Genomic DNA, 21,077 nt, shown 5'->3' on the forward strand with positions numbered 1-21,077 from the left:
TTTCCTCCTACCATTGTTCTTGTTAGGACTTTTGGTCACAGTGGAGGAAACGTTGATTGAAGTAGGACTTAATACAATGTTGTCTTCTGAATAAAACTGAATGAAGTAAAACTGGCTGCCGTGAGGGGTTGCCTCTGACTTCTTGGCCCCTTAGGTCCAGTTGTCAGTCACGTATCTCACACACACACACACACACACACACACACACACACACACACACACACACACCAGTTGTCTGTCTCCCTTCACCTCCAGGCACTAAAGTGTAAACCTCGTAAGGGTCGCACTTAACCACACTTAACCCATCCCTGGCACCCAGAATACAGCTGTCCCCATGGATGTGTCAATCATTCCTTACAGAGTCAAAGAATGCAAGGGGCAGGAGGGTGGTAGTGGCACAAGCACGGTGAACCTCGAGTCTGTGCCTGGTTTCCAAGTCACCAGAGTTACCTGTGGGTGCCTGCTGCTCTGATTTACCTGGCTGCCATAGAAACAGGCTTCCGGGTGGTGTAGACGGTCTGTACCGTGGAGACAGTCTCTGTCAAAGGCCTCAGGGCCGCCGCTGGGATCAGTGGGGAAGGCGGGCCAGGACAGCGCTGTAATTTACTGTCTCTGAAGTCGGCCTGGAGGAGACACGGAGGAGAGGAGATCAATCTCCATCTGAGCTCCGTTTCCCACGGGCAGCCACTCTGTCTCTAAGCCTCACTGTACTGCTCCTGTTATTTTTTAATAATGGCTAAAATCAATCGCCATTTTAAGCGATTTTGCTTTATGCCAGATACTGTGCTAAACACTTAACATACATCACCTCTTGACAACCTTTTAAGGCAAAACCGTATTTCATCACATCTTAGATCCCATCCGTTATAAGAGACATCATTTTTTGTGTACCGCACAGAAAGAAAAATGTGGCATTCCAACTTTGTCATGTTGTTCATTGCAGTAAACATTCTGATGTTCAGAGGTATAAACAGGTTAAAAAAAAAGTATATATCTTAGAGGCTGGGGTTGTGGCTCAGCAGTAGAGTGCTCGCCTAGCATGTGTGAGGCCCTGGGTTTGATCCTCAGCACTACATAAAAATAAATAAATAAAATAAAGGTATTGTGTCCAATTACAACTAAGAAATAAATATATTTTTTAAAAAAGTGTATCTTAGAACTGATTTTATGAAAAAGGAATGAGAAGCTCAGATAGGTTAAGCCTTCTGTCAAGGTCACACAGGAAGCAAACATTAATAGTAGTATTCAGAATGAGGGTTTGTTAACTCCATAACTGGTGTTTTTCACCAATATAGCCCACATTTGGGGGACCCAAGACTAACAGCATCAACATTATTTTGAAAATTGGTGGGAAAAACAAAGTGCTCAGGGCCTACTCAAGCCATTGGAACCCAAGTGTCTGGGGATGAAGCCCAACAATAAAAATGTTATGTCATTTATTGTGAAGTACAATATGCTTATTACTTCTACAGAGAAAGCTTAGAGGATCTATGTAAAAGCTGATAAATGAAGAAATTCCCTAATCCATTATTTTCTCAGTAGTTTCTCCTATGCAGAGTTTTTGGCTTGTTTTTACACCCTTTGGATAATACCAGCTATGTATTTCATTAAACTTAATTATTTATCATTCTGGGGTCCTGAGGGTTGAACCTGGGGGTATTTAACCACTGAGCCACATTCCCAGCCCTCTTTATGTTTTATTTTGAGACGGGGTCTTGTTAAGTGACTTTGGACTTGCTATCTTCCTGCCTCAGCCTCCTGAGCCGGCCAACTATGTATTTTATAATTTGCCGTTTTATGCTAGATCTTGACCCTGAACTTGGAGAAAGTTACTGCCTGGCTTTCTAAAGAAGAGGCTCTGATCTTCGCAGGGGCAACTACCTTCCTAGTGATTCTACAGAAGACGAGCTATTCCTCCTCCCAGGCAGCCATGGAAATGACGGAAAATATCACGCAGAGCTCAAGCTCTGAAAGGACCTCGGAGTGGAGGAAGGGGGAAAAGGCTTATCTTTGAAGGGGGGAGGGCTTGCTGAGCCTTACAAATGCTCTTTGGTGCCTCACACGTGCCCCTAAAAGAAGTGACTGTCCTGAAATGGAATGATGCCAAGGAATTGTCTTCAGGTCTCTGCTCAAAGGTCCCGTCAGTGAAGCCATCCCCTGGGTCATACAGGAGCAGCGTGCCTTGGGCTAGCAGGTGACGTCAGCCATGGAGAGCTTGCACAGACGGGGGCTGTGGCAGTCATTTGAGCTGCTCATCAACTCATTCTGGCTTGTCCCTTTCCAGGCACATGGTAGGACTGCACTGCCCCCTTGAAGTTAGCTGTGACCATATGCCCTGCTTTGGGCTGGTGCTGCTTCCCATATCTGTTGAAAGAGCCAGTGGGTATTTGATCTCTCCTCCCTCCCCCCCCCTTTAGGTATTGCTATCCTGAAAATCTCTTTCCTCCACCACTGTGACTATAAACATTCCACATGTCAGGTAACTGCTCCATTAGCCTGGGTCCCCAGAAAGAGGGCACCACAGAGCACAGTCCTCAGTCTACCCAGGGCTGACCTGAGTAGGAAAGTCCCTGCGTTGATTGGAAGCACACACAGGCTTAGCCAATCTCTCCTGATCCAGCAGCCGGGGTGAGAAGTTGCTTGGATGAATGGCTGGGGGTTGGGCTTCTGAGACCATGGTTGAGGGACATTTGCACTGGTGGTGCAAAGGCAGCAGTGTGTAAAAGTGCTAGGGATTTAGCATGACTACAATCTGCATTGCTTCTTCACAGTGGGAGGGGGTGAGGGGCAATCTCAAGAATATCCTTGAAGAGCGGGCCAGGTGGCACCTACCTGTAATCCTAGCAACTCAGGAGGCTGAGGCAAGAGGATCACAAGTTCGAGTCCAGCCTCAGCAACTAAGCAAGGCTTTAAGCAACTTAGTGAGACCCTGATTCAAAATAGGAAATATAAAGGGCTGAAGATGTAGCTCAGTGGGAAAATACCCACGGGTTCAAACCCCAGTACAAAAACAACAACAACAGAAAGAATGTCATTGAAGAAGCAGTAAAAGTTAAATTAAATCTCAACCTAAGTACCTATCTTTTAAAAACTTTTTAAATGGGCTAGCAGGTGATGTTAGCCACGGAGAGCTTGCACAGATGGAGGCTGTGCAAGTGAGGAAACAAATTAAAACATGTTCTTCTTATTCTGGGGAAGAAGTATTGGGGGACTTCTTCCAGGGTGCTCCCCGACTGAACCACTGAGCTACATCGTCACCCCTTTTTTATTTTTTATTTTGAGATGGGGTCTCGCTAAGTTGTCCAGGTTGGCCTTGAGTTGTTATCCTCTTGCCTTGGCCTCCTGAGTTGCTGGGACACAGGTGTGCATGACCATTTCCTCCTCCTCCTCCTCCTTCTTAGGATCAAACCCATAAACTTGCATTTTAGGCAAGCATTCTACCATTGAGCTTCAACCCCAGCCAGCAAATGAACTCTCAGTGGAACAAGGGCAAGAACAGAAGGACAGACCCAGCTTAGGAAGAGGAGGAAATCAAAGCCAGACCGGGGCCCTCATTGTTGATGGACCAAAATACTCAGCCCAGTCCCAGCAGAGAGCCCATTCGGTTCATGGGCCTGAATATGAAATAGGAACTTATTGGGGGCCCACTCTGAACAGGAGCTGAGCACGCCCCCTTAGCTCCTGTAATGGGGGTGTGGAAGTGGCATCAAACACAGTGCAAAGCACGTGGGCCTTACCTTTGCTCAGCAAGGTGCAGCTCTGGGAGTGGGTGTCACCCAGTGGGACTGTTTGTTTTTACACAATCCCTTGCCTTATTGGGGGAAATATTCTATCGAATGTTTCCTCTCCAATAAATAGGGAGGTGCTGGGTGCACTAGCTCTCTTGCCTCCCTTGCTCCTCCTGCCCTCCAGTGCAGGAGCGGACACCTCAGGTCTCAGAGCTGTCCCTGACCCCTCAAAAGGTATTTTGTGTTTGTGTGGTCTGCCAGCACAATTCACGCAGAGTGACCCTGAATCCATCCCCACGCGGGCTGTGAGTGACAGCAACTGGTCTCAGATCAAGCAGGGAGCCTGATGATTGAAACCAGGTTCAAGGTAAATGCTGGAAAAACTACCAGGTCAGCTTTGTGCAGAGTTCCCCAGAGTTGCTAAGCTCCTATGTGACTGAGGCCAGGAGAGGACTGGAGACCTGTGGAGAGGCCAAACCTGCAGCAAATCCAAGTGTCTTGACTTGAAGAGACCATGACCCACAGGGGTGGGAAAACTGGAAAGGGTAACGCAGTAACCCTTGTCCTCATTTCCCACCTCGTCCCCTCCTGGGTACTCACTGTACTCACTGGGATATCCAACTGCCCAACTTCCTGTTTCCAGCACCTCTTTCAAAGGCAAATACATCATGGCCAAAGCAAATAACTCATTATTCTCTGTCCCCACTGCATTCTGCCAGTCAGAAATCTGACAGCCATTTGTGACTCCCTCTCCACCCTCCAATCCAGTCTCTTACCAGCCGCCTACAGGTTTCCTCCATCTGTGCACTTGTCTCCTCCTCTACAATCAAAACCGTGCTGGGATAAGCTCTCTGTCCTCTCTCCCTTAAACCACTGTCCTACATTTCTCGACTATTGTTCTAGATACACTGTCTGGACCCAAATGTTCTCCTACTGTGATCACAGGGATCCCTTCCAAAAGCAGCTAGCTGCCTGCCATGGCCCTGCTTAGGTCCTTGGAAACCTTCCATCGCTTTTAGGATGAGGATCAGAATCCCTCCTGCGGTCTACACAGTCAAGCATAACTTTGTCCCTACTGTGTTTCTCCCTGCCTCCATCCCCTTCCTCTTCTCACACCTCAGACCCCTGGGGCTCTGCATCCCAGTCCCTGGGGTCTTGAAGGCACGATGACCCCTCCCACCCCAGGCTCTGGTGCTGCCTTCCCTCGGCCGGCTCCCCCTGCCTTCCAGCCACTCCTGCCCAGTTCTTGAAAGTCCCAGCGTGATTTCTGACACTGGCCTCCTGCTTCACCCTGGCTCCTAGCTTTTAGGAAGGGCTTCTCTGAGTGTCTCACAGCAATGCCAAGCCCGGGCAGGAGGCCAGAGTGCCCCACCAGGGCCAACCGAGGGAAAAGGAGTGGAGCTTCCAGCCGGGGGCTGTGTCCAGCAGAACTGTAGGGGGGCTGGAAGGGTGTCAGGGAAGTGGCATTCAACATCCTGGCACCACCCCTGAGACTCTGTTTGCTTTTAAAAGGCAGGAGTTGGAAGCGGTTCATGACCCTAGAAATGGACTGTTCTAGGAAGCTGTTCTTTTCTCTGCCTGGTCTGCTGGACACCTTCCTGCTCTGCTCATCTTCTGAAACCTGAATCAGCTTCTCCCTCCATGCCCATGTGACTGCAGCCACCCTTGGGTAGTGACCATTGCCCGGCTCATGAGATTGCCACCCCTGGCCACCTCACAGATCCTCCAGTTAGGACAGAAGCCTGTAGGATTGCAAACTGAATCCTCGGAGGAGGAGAGAGTGAGAGGAAGGGACATGGAACCCGGGCCTTCGCTTCCACTCCATCTAGCAGCTGGTTATATATATATAGTGAGCTTCTGCAGGAACTTCCAGGTAAGAATGAGTTGAGCAGCCGAACCCATCGTGAAAATCATTGAGTGCTCTCATTCTGCAGATGAGGAAACCGTGACAGCTTATTTGCAGAGTTCAAATAAGTTGCCCAGAGATGGCTCGGTCAGGCCTCCCTGTTGTCGCTCATCACACTACCTGCCTCTGCAGCTTTGAGAAGCAGCTGTCATCACTGACATCGGGGGATGCTTTGTGGTTGGGAAAGAGTTTCAAATTCTTGGTCCTTTTCCATCCTGGCCTCAACCAGACACAAGAAGGATATTCTCATTACCATCTCCACTTTACATAAGTAGAGGCTGGTGCTCAGAGTGGTAAAATCATCAGCCTAAGATCACAGCATGCTCAAATTTGGATCCAATCACCCGAAATTGAAAACAGGAGTTCAAACAAATATATGTACCTATGTGTTCACAGCAGCACCATTCACAACAACTCAGATTCCCACCAACAGGTGGACAGATAACCAAACGGCAGTGTTTCCACACAGTGGAATATTACTCCACCATAAAAAAGAAACAAAGTGCTAATACAGGCTCCAACGTGGATGAACCTCACAAAGATGATGCTAAGTGAAAGAAGCCAACACTAAGGGCCCAGGTTGTATGACTCCATTGGTAGAAAATCTCCAGTCGCGGCAAATCCACAGAGACAGAGCAGAGTGGAGGTGCCAGGGGCTAGAGGTCAATGGGAAACTACGGAGTCACCGCTCATCAGGTATGATATTTTCTTTGGGGTAATAAAAATGTTTTAGAACTAGACAGAGGTAGTTCTAGTTTGCACAACATTGGGAATGTACTAAGTACTACCAAATTGTTCGTTTAAGAAGGTTCATTTTATGTGAACCCTGCCTCAAATAAAACAGGCAGACCCCAAATCCCAACCTCACAGAGTTGAACAGTCGATGGTGCCATCCAGCATGCCACAGAAAAGCTCACCACCCGGGAACAGCGCTTCAAAATGCAGATCTGCCCCCTGGATCTACTTACGGTAAACTGAGGCCCGGTGCTAAAAGGATCAGGAAACGGGCTCACCGGATCAGCCGGGAATGTTTTTATCTTCAAAAAAGAGAGAGACAAGGGGGGTTACCTTCATGTGAGAAAACAAAGTTTTGAAATCTTTGGCAGTGCACCTGTGAAACTGGACAGCAAGGTGCAGGGACCTCGGAGCCCTAGTCCCTCAGCGGGCGCTGGTGGCCGCGTCTACCTGTGGGACTGCACTTGGCAGGGACAGGATGGGGTGTCCTTGGTGGACATGCCATGGTCCCCTCACCTGGAGCTCCCTTCCCCAGGCTGCCTGGGCCTTCCAGGCATGCCGAATTCCAGGCCTGATCCACAAAAGGACACATTCCGGGTGGATAACGAGGCAGCCACAGCTGTCCAGAGTGGCTTCTGAGGGCTTCTCCATAGCTGTGGGGGATGGCAAGAGGCTGCTGGGTGGTCACATCAGGGACAGTCTGTTATCATGGGCAGGTATAAGAGGCTGGGCTAGTTAAGCCAGAATGTGCCCCATGCTTGGGGTCACTACAGCACTGAGCTGCTCTGAAAGAGGCTGGACACCCCCAGCATGCTGAGTGGTAGCCAAAACCATCTTTGGCTTCCGATTCTTTTGTCTTTGGCTTCCTGGAAGTCTTGGGGAAAGGGAGGACTTATTATTCAAACCAGTACACCAGCAGGTCCAGGGCCCTGGTGACACTGGCCCTAGCTTGGTCTGCAGTCCCAGGGCCCAGAAACCACCTGCACAGTGTGTGCCCCTGTGCCACCTGCGGGCAGAGGACTGCCTCCAAGACACCAGGACTCCCGCCCAGTGGCAGCAGCCTCGTGTCTTACAGGGTCTTGCCCATGAACCCTGGGCTGGCACCTGGTAGGGATGAACAAGAGCCTATCAGATCAGACCCAAATTGGCTGAGGTGTTTTAGAATGGACAGGGTAGGTCTCAACCAAGATGGGGACCACGGTGTCTTTACAATGAGTACTGAGATGTGCAGCCTAATCCTGCTTCCTTCGCCCCCACATCTCTCCATTCTCTTCAAATATCTCCAAATTCCTAGGATGGGCCGCACGCTGGAAAGACTGTCAGGGTGAAGCCATGGTACATTCTCCTCGCCTCCCTGACAAGTCAACAAAGTGTTCTGAGACCAAGGTCACAGGAGAAGCATTGGGGGATGGGAGGACTTATTATTCAAACCAGTACACCAGCAGGTCCAGGCCCTGGTGACACTGGCCCTAGATAAGTGTTCAGACCATCATTAAGCAGAGGGGAAAGTACTTTCTTATTGCTATTAAAGAAATGTAAAAGTCAGCAGCCTCAAAGAGGCTCTCCACCTGCTGTGAATGACAACAACTAGACCCCAACAGTGTTGCTCACGCTGTGGCAGAAGAAATTCACTGTCTTCTGATGGCACGGCCAATTGGGATAGCCACTTCAGAAGGAGGTGAAAGCCATGGTCCCACAGTGTCACCCAGCAGGGTCTAGCCTGATTCTAAAAGCTATGTGTGGGTTCCCTTGAACAGTGACAAACTGGAACCAAAGCCCGTGTCCCACAGTGGAGGACTGGTTAGGCAAATGGAGGCCATTCACTCAATGAAATATAGTCACGTGCAATGTGGCAACAAGAACCAGAGAGAAACAGCACAGTATTAAGAGAGAGAAACAGGCGATGATGAGGCTACTAAGATTTAATATGTGGAATTATGAATGAATATGGACAAATAGAAGGAAATGCAAAAAGATGAAAAAAAATCATGCTAGGGTGGAATTAAGGTGATTCCTTTTAAACTGTTAGGTGACACTGCTCTTATGTCACTATCTTGATAAACAGCAGGAGAAGACAAGTTTACATTATTTTTTATTTTCAGTTGAAATGACACTTCATCTGTCTGGTGAGTACTGGAACTTAGGTGTCCCCTGGGAAAAGCCATCGATGTTCATCAAAACCTTAGGAAAACCAAGTCTTCCTGGTTCTTGGGAGCTATGGCTGAAGGGATGGGACCACAGCTGAGTGTCCCAGTTCCACCAAGGCTGGCTGGATTCCAAGCTCCCCCTGGGTCCTGGGCCAGCGCCCCTGCCAGCCGGGCTCTCTGAGGTCTGGTGCTCCTGCACACCCGTCCTGCCGCCGCCTCGCCTGCTCTGGCAGGCCCCTCTCCCTGCCGGTGTACCTACCAGCCTCGTTTTGATTGGAGGGTACATGCAAACTCCAGTGGTCTCTTCCTTCATGGGGAGAGAGAGTGGAGGAGAGCAGCCAGAGTGAGCACAGTGGGGGTTGCTGGCGGGCTCTGCCTGCTCACGTGAGAGGAGAGAACGGGAGGAGGAGGTGGTGAGATAGGGAGGAGAGAAAGGAGATAAGGGAGGGGAAAGGAGAGAGAGAGAGCATAGTGCAAGACGGATCTGGCAAATCCAGACTATTCTCAAGCCAGCTTTGCCTGCGGCCTACTTCCAGCCTCTGGCCAGCTCCCGCTGGTCCCACCCGCCACCCTCCTCTCTCAGCCTCTCTCCTCCTCTCTGATCCCCATCTCCCTTCTCCACTATGTGAGCTCTGACACTCCAGAACCCCCTTTCCCGGGGCTGGCAGGGAGGGGCCGTCACCTGTGCCAACGCGCAGGATTGGCAGCTGCACCCTGGCACACCGTTAGGGTTTTGAAGCACTGCCCAGACCAGGCCAGAAAGAGCCACCATGAATTAGCAATGCCAGCCACAGGAGCCATATGCAGACTGGCCACACGCTCGAGAGCATTTGCCTTCCATGCCTGCCCCCCAACACCCCATCGCCAGGTTTCTGCTAAAGAAGGGCATGTGCTGTGGTGTGTATGTAGACGTCCAGCAGAGAGCACTGGGAAAGAGACACATGGGGGGAGGAACACCGAGTTTAGGACTTCATCTGTCACGGCTCTGGGTTTGCAAAAACAGAATGACCTTGACCCACCTCCCGCGCCCAGGAGCCCAGACCTCGGCGTCTCACACTGGCATTGGTACTTGCTGCTAAGCTGAAAGACACCAAGCGTTGTGAGAAAAGTGCCACACCCTGTGGGATGCCCACTTTCCCACCCTGTCCCTGATGAGTGCCATGCGCCCAGCAGAGGTCCAAGAGCTCATACGGGTGAAGGATGAGAACAGTGAACAGATGATGCTCCATGTAGGAGCAGAGGCTACTGACAGGGTGACTTTGGGTTTCGGGGACTGTTTGCTCCAGAGAATAAATACACACATGTTGAGTTCAAGAGAGGTTCCCAAAATAGTTGGTATCATCCTGCCACGAGGAATAAAATACAGCTTCTGGACAAGTTTCATTGAAAAATGATCAAGAAAATTGCAGGCCTCTTTTCCTTTTCCAAATTGATCTAACTCTGTCCTCTTGACAATGGTGCAATTTGCTGGATAATTTCCAAAGGGCTTTTACAACCACAGTCACTCAGTGCTCTTTGCAACAGACTTGTTCTACTCTCCACATTTGGGAGATGCATATATTACATTTGCAATGTCTGAACCTGGGTTCTGGATTCTATGTTGATTGTTTTGAAATCCTTTTTTTTTTTCCAGTAGTAAGTGAATTCATATAAGGCACCTGTAGTCAAGTTTTATCAGAAGGATTTACTGAAATCCTCCCACTCTCTGTTCCTCTGGATAAATCCCACCTGCCATAAGATGTTGTTTGAGGCCTGCGTGAAGCTGCCTCCTGCCAGCCCTCCAGGATCAGTTCCTAGTGCTGCCCCAGTACACTGATGCTTCAGCCAGAACCAGCTGCACCTGGGGACTTTGGCCACTGGGCTTTTGCTTCTGCCAACATCAGCAAGAATTCAGTGTGTATTTTCTAAAGAAAATAAAAGTTGGCATAAGAGACCAAGAAATATGGCCGAGTTTCCTAGAGGCCAAAATGTCTTTAATCTGAAGATTAAAATGAATGACTTAAGGCTTTACTTTCATCGTAAAGGTTGATCATTAGACAAGCGTTTCTGACCTTTCTAAATATGCACCTGAATGGATTTCAGCAAAAGAGCATCCCTGGACTCTTACTAAATCCACCCCTTGGCTCTTAGTAAACTGAAAGGAAATAAGATAAGGCGTGTAATGGGATACTTTTTGAAATGCTATTTTATCTGCCTCCCCCCACCAAAGCCTTGGGGCTTTCCTACATGCGGGCAGCTGCATTCTTCTCTAACTACTTGACTTTTGAGTTTCAAAGTCTGACTCTGGGGGAACAGAAAGATTCTTGGCAGAGATTGATGAAAATGTGCTTCTTCATCATCTAGATAAGAAAAGAGACTGCTGGTTTGAGGACAGGGGAGAAGAGTCAAGCAAATGGAGGAGGGGGGACACTGGTGAGTCTTGAGCCCATGGCCCTGGGCCTTTCTCATGGCTGTGGCTGCAAACAGGGATTAAAGAGCAATCCAGGACCAGCAGCCCTGCTCAGGGAGAGCCACTCAGACCCCAGGACAGCTAGGTGCCCAGTATGTAGGGACTGACACCTCCCAGAAGGCAAGCGATCTCTACTTACCCAAAAGGACCACAAAAGAAGCAGAGTGTCCCAGATGTATCAGTGAACACTGGCACGATGGAATAATTGGTTTCTTTCCACCTATGTACTGGGGAGCACAGATGAACCCACAGAGCTACAGAGGGGCACCCTGATTTGCTTCGAGATCAAGCTATGGCCCTTGTGGAAGAATGAGATTCAAAATAAACACTGAGCTGTGGAGCCAGATGGGAATCCACTTCTGACCCACAGCCCTGGGCTGTCCATGGGCCCTGCACAGCTTCCCTCCCTTGGCCAGGCCAATGTACTGTCTGACATCTGTCCTCTTCACTAACATGCCATGTGCCAGAAGGGACTGGGGTCTCACCAGTTCTGCTCTAGAGTCAGGTGAATGGTTTACCAAGTGCAGAGACCCGAGAAAGAGTCCAGAACGCAGAAGTAGAGCTGTGCATGGTTTGTGGTACCTGAGGGTGGAAGGGGGCCGGCTCTGCATCCCCAGAGTCAACATAGTGACTCAATTGACACCAACACCCCCCTGCAGTGCTCTCTCACAACCTGAGAGAATTCCAGTGATAGGTGCTGTGCTGTCCCTGGCTCTCTTCCTTTCCACCCTCGCGCCCTACCCCTCTGTCCCAGACAGGAACTCTTTGTGATCATGAACTCTGAGGCGGAGCTGGAGACGGCAGGCATCAAGCTGCAAAGGCTGTCTGGCTTTGGATGGCTAAACTGAGCTATATCACACAAGATTCGGGGATTAGAAAAGTTTTGGGAAAAGGAGGGGGAGATAGCTTTAAGAGTGAAGTTGGAAGGAGCACTTCTGTGGAGAGTTCCAGAACCCAAGTCCTTGGAGCAGGGCAGGAGGCAAGAGAATGAAAGAGGAGGCAAACAGCTTCACTGCATGGTGCAGGGGAGCTCATCTAATCCTCTGGAATGTGTTTTGAGAGATGACAGTTCAAAATTGGGCCTTCTTATTACTCTTGCCTCTTTGGACGGGGCTTCCGTAAAAACCACTCCAAAGAGATCAGACCTGATTTCAGGTGCCTCAGTGGAACATACCTGAATAAAGGCAGGAACATTTGGTACGGTTCCAATCTCTCCAGGACCCTGTCCTTCCAGTGCTGGCTCGAGGATTATGAGGACTTCAGAGATCTCAGCTAGAGGAGGGAAAGGGCTAGAGCTCGGGAAGTGACTGCCCAGGAAAATATTCACGAGGGATGGGCATCACCTGGGGAGTTTTGACACTCTTGCCCCATAAAGTGCTGCTTCCTCTTCCCAAGGAAATGCTTAAGGAAAGTCCAGAGACAAGGCCAGAGGCCAAGGGCCAGAGCTGGCAGCCCAGGAACCACCCCTCCTCCAGGCTGAGTCAGACCAAGGTACCGGGTACCTCCCATCCCCATGCCCTACTTAGCAACTCTGGGGACCAAACCTGGGCTGACAACTTGGAGATGGTCCCAGAATTTCCCCAAACACTGAGCTGTGGAGGGTAGGGATGGGGCCAGGGAATCTGACTGGATAATGGGGAAAGAGAGACACATCCTGGCTCAGACCATCTGCCACTGGGAAATGTGCTGAAACAGCAGCCCAGGGCCTGGGTTCCAGTCCTGACTCTGACACAGACAAGCTGTGTGATCTGCTATAAGTGTCTGGTCTTCTCTGGACCTTGGCTTCCCCACCTTTTTCTGTGTGTGGGTGTTGGGAGGGGGGGTGGGGGATTGAACCCAGGGTCTTGTGCATGTGAACCAAATTCTCTACCAACTGAGCTGTATCCCCAGCCCTGCCTGGCTTCCCATTTTGTAGGGGAGGAAAGGAATGAGATGGTCCCAAGGCATCACTCCCACTGACAGGTCTGATGCAAGAGCTCAAGGAAGTTATGCTATTAGTCAGACATCCGCTACTTCCCTCTGGTCCCAGCTCCTTCCTGTGGTGGATTAAGAAGCCCCTCTGCAGCCTCCCCCATCAGGTGCAGGATGCTGACCTGGAGATGGCGAACATGGCTACAGGTGCACTGGTGCTTGTGATGCCCCTAGCCCTGAGTCTGCTCTCCCCTTGGCGAGGTGAGAGGGCTGTCCTTGTATTTCTGAGATGCTGAGAGGAGGGGATGGAGGGGAGGGGATCAGCCAAAGGGAGTAGCACATTGCCCACACTCCCCTCCTCCTCCCTAGGATCCACTGACCCACATGGGAACAGGATTCATTCTGAGCAAGGTGCAGTCAGAGCCGGGCACCAAGGAAAGCCCATAGCAGAGCGGGCTCTTGCCAAAATGCCAGGCATTTTGGGCTGCTCGTGCCCCAAGACAAAAGGCACCCGTCCTGAGCACACATATTCACTGCAGACCTCAGTGGGCAGCTGTGTCTCGGTGTGGTACAAGGATGTCCCCTGTCCAGGCCTGGGCAGTGCAGCACACTGAACCCTAATTGAGAGCTTAGTCAGAGTTGCCCAATATGTAGGTGGGGCTTCCCAGGGAGAGGAGTGAGCTTCCTGGTGCTGAAGGGGGCCCAGCAGAGGCAGGACTGTCACTGACTTTGGGTCAGCAGATCCCTGAGTTCCTGCCACATGCTGCTTTCTTCCTCATCTCAGTGTGTCACATCCAAATGAAAACAGATAACTTAATTCCACAGGTTAATGAAATCTACCAGCTGCATTCCCAGTACAAGTCTCCAAAGGAAATCCTACCACTCCTGGAAAGCCCGCTGTGTATTATTTTTATAAACTGACCCTGGTTCTAAGATCCACCAGACCCTTTATTAAATTCTCAGTACTTTGATCATGCTGTATTTTCTACCTAGAATGGCTGGGTTCATTTTCTTCACCAGGCAAACTCCGATTCATACTCTAAAACCCAGGCTCCATGAGCCTCCCTTCCCCATTGCCTCCAGGTACAGTTAAATATTAGGTCCCACAGAAGTAGCAGTTCCTAAGGGTGATGAAGTGGTGCCGAAAGGGCCTCTGCTTCTGGGTCACCACCTCTGAAAGGCAGAGGGAAGAGGAAGGGGTCCTCCCACCTGTGAAGGGTCTTGGCAATCTGTCTAACAAGGAGGCTGTGAATCATTCTGCGACTTTGACTTCGACACAGGAAGGGTCTGACTCTGAAGGCTACCAGAGCAGGGGTCACCCACTGTCATTTGTCAGCTGTTATCCAAAGGTGCTGACTCGAAGCTCTCAGACTGTATCAACTCTCCCGATGAGACAGGCAACTGTGTCAAGGATCTCCTTATGCCTGCTGGTCAGCAGTGGTGGATCCCATGTGTCCTCTCCAGAAAACCTTCCAGAAATCTCTCCTAAATACCTCACTCCTCCTCTAGCAAGTGGGTCCTTCTTCTCACGTTGCTTCTCACGTTGCTCATGGCCTTTATCAACCTGACATCCCCTCCAGCCTCTAGCTGCCCTCTCCATTCCCACAGCCCAGCACATGGACAGGCAAGCAGCAAACTCTCAGGAGATAGGTCTTGACTTGCTCACATTTTGGCTCACAGCTCAAAGTGGTGACTTAAGCTTAGTACAAGGTGGACTGTGATTTATGCTCCACTTGGGTACCGCACTGAGCCCAGCCAAAGATACAAGCAAGTTTCCCTGTAACAATACCTTGCACATCCTTATGACACTTTCTGTTCTCATAGGACACACACGCACGTGCGTGTGCTCTCATAAAATTCTTATGATTCTCCTGTGACAAACAAGGGCATCCTTTATCTCATAGAAGATGCAGCAGTGATTGTCCAGTGACAAGGCTCTTCAAAGGGGGAGCACAGACTGCACACAGGACCTGGCTGTGTGATTTCTGCTTCAGTGCTCTGTCCTTTAAAAAGGGTTTCTCACCCGCAAGACTCTCCTAAGGGCCACTGCCCACAAGGGGAGACCTGAATGCAGAAGCTGGATGATAGTCAGAGGCACAAGGGGCCTGGAAAGCCAGGGTTCAGGCTCGAGCCACTGTTGTAGACCAGGCAGACTGGTGGAAGCAAGAGCAAGAGATGGGTGGGCATGCAGGGCACAGCCCAGGAAGCCACAAAGCCAAGACCCAAGCACGGAGAAGCCCTGTGAGCAGCAGACAGGCGAGGGTGGGGTGGGCCCCCCTACTCTTGTGGGCCCCCCCCACTCCAAGAGGGGCAGCCCTTCCTCCAGGACTGAGAGGTGTGGGACCCAAGGTGCCTGAACCCCCACCTAGGAGGTACTCCCTGTGCCTCCTAGATAAGAGGAAGGGCCCTCCTAGAAGCACTCTCCACCCAGATCTCTGCCAAGATGTTGCTAGGGGCTGTGGCTTTTCTGGTTTTAGAAAAATAGGAAGTTTACCAGAGGAGTAGCTTCTGTGAAATCCATCAGGAGATCTCCAGGCTCCAAGGTAAAGGTCCCTCCCCGGTCAGAGGGGCTCTGCAAAGGTAAAGATATCCCCTGTTAGCGACGCCTCTGGATTGGCAGCAAATGCACCAGAAAGATGGGGGTTCCCACTTCCCCTCTATCCACTTGCTAACACTGAGCTCATCAGGATGCCCACCCCCCACATCTCCCTCGCTCATCAGTGAACAAAATGTTGAGACTGAACCCCGATTTTTTTTTTTCTGGAATCTTCATGGATAGAAGTAGGGCATGGGGTGGGGACGTGTCCTTTTTAGAGCTGAAAACAACTTTTCTTAAGTTTTCCGAGTGTTCTTTGATTGGTCTTTCGGGAAAAGGCTTTAAAGAGTCCTTTGAATGTATATGGAGAGAGCAGGCTGTCCTGCAGGGGAGGATCAATTGGCCTTTAGGAGCTAAAGTGATCTGCAGGAAAAAAAAGGGGAAGATGCTCACGGTGTGGGGGTGGCACCTCTGAACATTCTGCTCCTTGGTTTTGGAAAACGTTTTGTCCCTCCTGCTCTGGGGTCTTAGCTGCATGGGTGATCTCGAGGCCCTTTCGAGGGGAGGAAAAACAAGGAGCCATTGACTTGACAGGAGCAGGGCCCTAAGAGGAGAGATGGCCAGGAGAGGGAGCCCTGAGGCCTTGGGAAGGATGTCTGTCGCCTGCTTTCCCTGCCTCCCCAGCACCACTCCCTTCTGTTTGTAAATATTTCTGCCTGGGTTTAACCAGCTGGAGGATCTGTGATGGGAGCCTGTGTCCACACTTGAGACCAAGTTATAAGAGGACTCCCTGCTGCGGAGAGACACCCAACTTAGGATGCCAGGGGGTGATCTGCAGAAATGCAGAGAACCTCAGTCTCAGCCAGTCACTGGCAGCGGGGGGTCAGCCACATTCCTGTGTCTGGTCCAGACTCCTGGGGAAAGGACCAGGGAAAGACCAGCCTTGGTCATGCGGGATATGGGCTTGGACTATTGCTATGTAGATACTGCCAAGAATTGTCACCCTGGAAACTGCAGAAGCCTCAGGCATCCAGTTCAGAGACCGGATGCTATCCCCTGGGCTGGGCGAAGGAGCAGACCTTCTCATCTTAGGAGGAGGCAACTGAGTCTTGGAGGAAAAACAGCTTTGGAAGTGAGCAGTCACAAGGCTTGTGAATAGAGCACCTGGGAACTGATCAGAGCTCTGGTCTTGCCTTCAGGACAACTGCCCTGCGTGCACACCTTTCCTCGTGCAGGTGCACAGACCAAGACAACCTTTGACTCAGCAGCCACTTGGACAGCAATAGGTTTGTCTGTATTTGGACCCATTGCCAAAGAGTGACCAATTGCTAAAGGTCACTCAGAGAAAACCAAGGGAAATGTCTCAGGTAAGGCCTTTGTTACTATCCATTCCCATCTCTGGCAATTTTTCTGAAATTTCAAACTGATAAAGAGTAATATTTCCCATCTTCAAATTATTAACACGGTTTATCTTGTAAAAGGAATGGGATGGAGATAAGTCTGTTTTTATTCCTTCAACTTGTCCATCATGGAGTGGCGGGGGGGGGGATGTTTCTCTCTTGCTGTCATTACAGTAGAGTGATAGTTTATGTAAAATGATATTCTAAACCAAAACTGCCCCCAAGAATTCATTTAAATTGCTCTCAAAGTACAGTGTATGTGGCTTTAGATCATAGCATGTCTCCTACAAATGGCTGTTCCATATTTCGGGGACAGGGTACATGAAAACATGTTTTGCCATTTTCAACTCTGAATACACAAAAGGATCATGCAAAATTTAAGCGCACACACCGAATGCCACTCACTAAAAGGACCCTGCCTGCCCAGCACATAGCGGTTAACCCTTAGTACTTCTGCCATACCTTGGCCGCTGGAGACAGCGGGCTCTTGCCTTCTGACTTGTGAGGTGAGCTGACTTTCTGGAGCTTGGGGGACACCAGTGGCACTGAGGCTTGTGTGGCAGCTGTGGTGGAGTCTGTGGCTGGGGCTGTGGTGACGCCCACCGCCTCGGCCAGGTCTGGAGGGAGGTCGTCTTCATCACTGCGGTTACTAAAAGCACATGAAGCTCTGCTCATTACAATAACACACGGGCTGCAGGGAGGCCGCGGCGGGGGCTCCCTCAACACGCGTCCACCTGACATCCAGCGGACAGAGTCAGAGACACTGACTTTTTTTATATACCAAAGCAAATTTGAGCTGGATTTTCTGTCACTCACCAGGCATTTAAAAAAAAAATTGTGTGAAATACATATAAAGTGCTATTATCATTTTAAGTCCTTGTGACATTACAGTTCAGTAGCACTAAATACATTTACAGTTTTGAGTAACCTCACCACTACCTATCTCCCAAATCTTTGCATCCACCCCAAAGAAACTCTGTATTGTTACTGAACAAAGCTTTCTGTGGCTGCCTCCCCACAGCTTCTGGAAGCATCTATGCCTCCGTGTGTCTCAATGAATTTGCCTTCTCTAGGCACCTGTGGAAGCAAAATCGAGCCACCTCTGTCCTTCTGGGTCTGGTTTGTCATATTCACTATGGTGCTTTCAAGGCACAATCATGTTATGTTGTAGCATGTATCAAGATGTCATTCTTCTATGGTGAAGAATCCACTGTGTGGGTGTACCACATATTCTTGTCCATGCATCTGTTGATGGACACTTGCGTTCCTTTGTCTTCTAGCTCTGCAACTAACACTGCTATGAACACGAGTGTGCAAATACCTGCTTGGCTCCTTGCTTGCAATTCTTTTGGATTGGAATTTCACCTAGGGAGAGAGTTGCCGGGTCCTATGCTACTTCTTTGCTTAGCTTCTCAAGGAACCACCACAGCAAAGGCTATTATTTGGAGAGGTGGCCTTTAGGCAGGTGTATACAAGGCTCATTGAAACCTACTGCTTTGAGCCAAAGGCATAATAGCCTCTTTTGTGGCCTTGTTAGGAACAAACTGTCTGTTGGGTGCGACAAGCTGGTTACAGGGGAGGAGTGTTTGTTTGGGGGCCAAGTAGTTTTGGTCTTAGAACCTCTCTGTGGGGAGGAGGTGACCTGGGAAGGAAAGGACTTGACAGGAAGCCACCACAATGGAGGGGAAGTCTGGCCTGGCACTGCAGCTTATCTCCAGGCTTGGATTTGGAAGGAAGCTTTGATGTCCCACAGCATACGCCAAGCCTGGTAGCCCCTTCTGACCTGGTCACCCTGGCACAGCACTGGAGCAGTGCCATTGATTCCCCATTCTTAGCGTGGACAATATCTTCTCCAACTTTTAGAAATTAAGACAAGTCTCCTAGCTGCTAACCTGCCAGCTTCCTGCCTGTGCAGTAGAGTTAACTCAGAAGGCCTGAGAGGCTCAAACTCCCTACATTCCAGAGGAACCATGGGCACTGACCAGCTCCTGGGAGACATCCTCTGGGCCCTGGGGTATCCTGCCTGGGGAGAGTCTGTGTACCCAACAGCTTGGGCCATGTCAGAGTTTATTTCTCAATGTGCTATATGGTGAAACACCTGGATTTGTATACCTGGGGTTTTAGGACTATGCTGTATCAGTCTGATCTGAGGCAGGCGTGGGGGTGGTCTGATCTTAATAAGCTAAGGTCAGTCATATGGACGCTCCATGCCTACGTGACTGACCCCTAATAAAAACCACTTTTCATTGCATCAGTGAGCTTCCCTGGTTGGTAGTACTTCCCATATATTGTTGCACGTTATTTCTGGGAGAATGAATCCCTGCCCATGTGACTCCACAGAGACAGGGCAATGGGAGTGTTTTCCTGGACTCCACCTCTGGGCTTTTTCTCTTGTTGATATTAACTGGTTTCCTTCACTGTTACACATGGTAACCATGAGTGTGACTGCTTTTCTGAGTTCTGTGAGTCCTTCTAGTGAGTCATCATCCTTGAGGATGATCTTGGGGACCCCCGACACACTGTCTCTACTGGAGCACCCCCTGAAGCCATCCTGGCACAGGGGTTGAGTTTTCAAAATGATAGCTGAGCTCAAGAGTAAAGATAAAAGATGGCTGATGGGCACAAATGAGGCCTGTGCCTGGTCCCTCCTGATGGTCCCTGGGTAGTGGGCCTCATGGGGAACATGGCCCCAGATCACAGCTGCAGTGTAGATCGGCCCTGGAGGATTTCAGATCAGTCTGTGTTTGGAAAAGACTCTCACGGAGAATTTAAGATTCATTACTAAAAAGGGGAGGTGAAAGGTTTGAACAAGTTTGTGGAAAAATTAATAAGAGATCACATATTTGCAACCACACAGATAAAGCAGGTCATGTAAGTTATTTGGGCATGTGCCCATTTAATTTTCTCAAAAACCTTGTGATTTGATCTCCAATATTTTAGAGAATCAGATGTGATTTCATGTGATCAAAGTCACAAACCTGGGTACGTGGAGGAGTTAAATTTTTTTACCTCATTTAAAAAAAAATTTGGTAATCTGGCTAGTTAAGTGGAGGAGTGGGGTAATTTTTTTTTCTTTTACTTCATTTAAAAGAACTGTATTCTTAAGAGCATATTTATTATTTATTTTTACACAAAAAGCCATTTCAGAAAACATAGCTCATCTTTCACAGCAGGAAGTCGAATAATACTGTCTAAACTTGAAAAGCTCCAAATTTTTCATGGGATTTTATAATCTTTTGTCGTAACTTAGATCTTATGACAAAGAAATATATCTAAAATTCAGTAATGTTAAATTCAGAAAATGACATTTTTTAATATTTTTTTTTTTTTTGCTGTAGACGGACACAATACCTTTATTTTTTATTTTTTTATGTGGTGCTGAGGATTGAACCCAGTGCTTCACATATGCTAGATGAGTGCTCTACCACTGAGCCACAACCCCAGTGCCACAAAATAACATTTTAATAAATAAAATTTTATGTGTAGAGCTTTGTTTTGAAATTATTTTTATATTTTAACAAAATATGCACAGAAGCATGTCTAAAGTAATAATCATCTGCTGTGAACACTTGTATATTGAGTTTTTTTTTTTTTTTGTGTGTGTGTGTGTGTAGTGCTGGGAATGAACCCATGCTAAGAGGGATTTCTGCCACTGAGCTATATCCTCACTCCCTACTTGGTATTTTTGATGTTATGGTTCTGGGGGATTGGTTACTTTTCTCTTTGAACTTCCATGTGTCATTTACTGAATCTTTAAAGATTTTTTTTCACTGTGTTCAAATAAGTAGCAAAGTTATATTCCTGGAAAAAGATAAAACAGCTCATCATTTTCTTTCCAGCCCATGGCTAGTCAGGAACTTCTGGGTTCAAGAGATCCTCCTGCCTCAGCCTCCTGAGTAGCTGGGGCCACAGGTATGTACCACCTTGCCTGCTTTGCTAGCCATTTTCTGAAACCTACTAGCTATAAATATAAAGATGACACTTCTACCTGCCTTGACCTCTGCTGAGCTCCTCTGCTCCCCCTTTTCTCTGCACACAGCAGCCAACACTTTTCTTTCTTGTCATATTTCCAGGAAAGAACATGGCTGAGGTTTTTGTTTATATCCTTAAAAGCAGTGGCTAAAAAAAAACCTCCTTCAGAGCACCTGAATGTTACGATGGCCTTGGTAAAGCAGCTAACTTCTGAACACACATAACTCAGGTCTAAGAGCCAGAAAAACTGTGATAGCACATACATCTGCACACAAAAAGGATAACACAGAAAA

The 21,077-nt window shown here is 49.0% G+C and overlaps 1 protein-coding gene across 6 annotated transcripts in view; it reads right to left on the reverse strand.

Annotated features, from left to right (window-relative positions):
• The window catches only part of Epb41l4b (erythrocyte membrane protein band 4.1 like 4B), a 132,972-nt gene that overhangs the window by 3,864 nt on the left and 108,031 nt on the right, over positions 1-21,077 (reverse strand). For 2 of the 6 annotated variants that reach the window (XM_078047926.1, XM_078047925.1), the window contains exons 21-25: positions 17,275-17,461; positions 15,371-15,448; positions 8,776-8,892; positions 6,603-6,671; positions 478-623 (exon numbers count right to left, since the gene is read on the reverse strand). In XM_078047926.1, coding sequence (XP_077904052.1) covers positions 478-623; positions 6,603-6,671; positions 8,776-8,892; positions 15,371-15,448; positions 17,275-17,461 — 597 coding nt within the window. Of the gene's footprint in view, positions 1-477; positions 624-6,602; positions 6,672-8,775; positions 8,893-12,139; positions 13,169-15,370; positions 15,449-17,274; positions 17,462-21,077 lie in introns of those variants that run through there. The other 4 variants (XM_040283816.2, XM_078047928.1, XM_078047927.1 and 1 more) reach the window with 4 other exon arrangements.

Source organism: Ictidomys tridecemlineatus, chromosome 4 (genome assembly GCF_052094955.1).
Source record: "Ictidomys tridecemlineatus isolate mIctTri1 chromosome 4, mIctTri1.hap1, whole genome shotgun sequence".
Lineage (NCBI taxonomy): Eukaryota > Metazoa > Chordata > Mammalia > Rodentia > Sciuridae > Ictidomys > Ictidomys tridecemlineatus.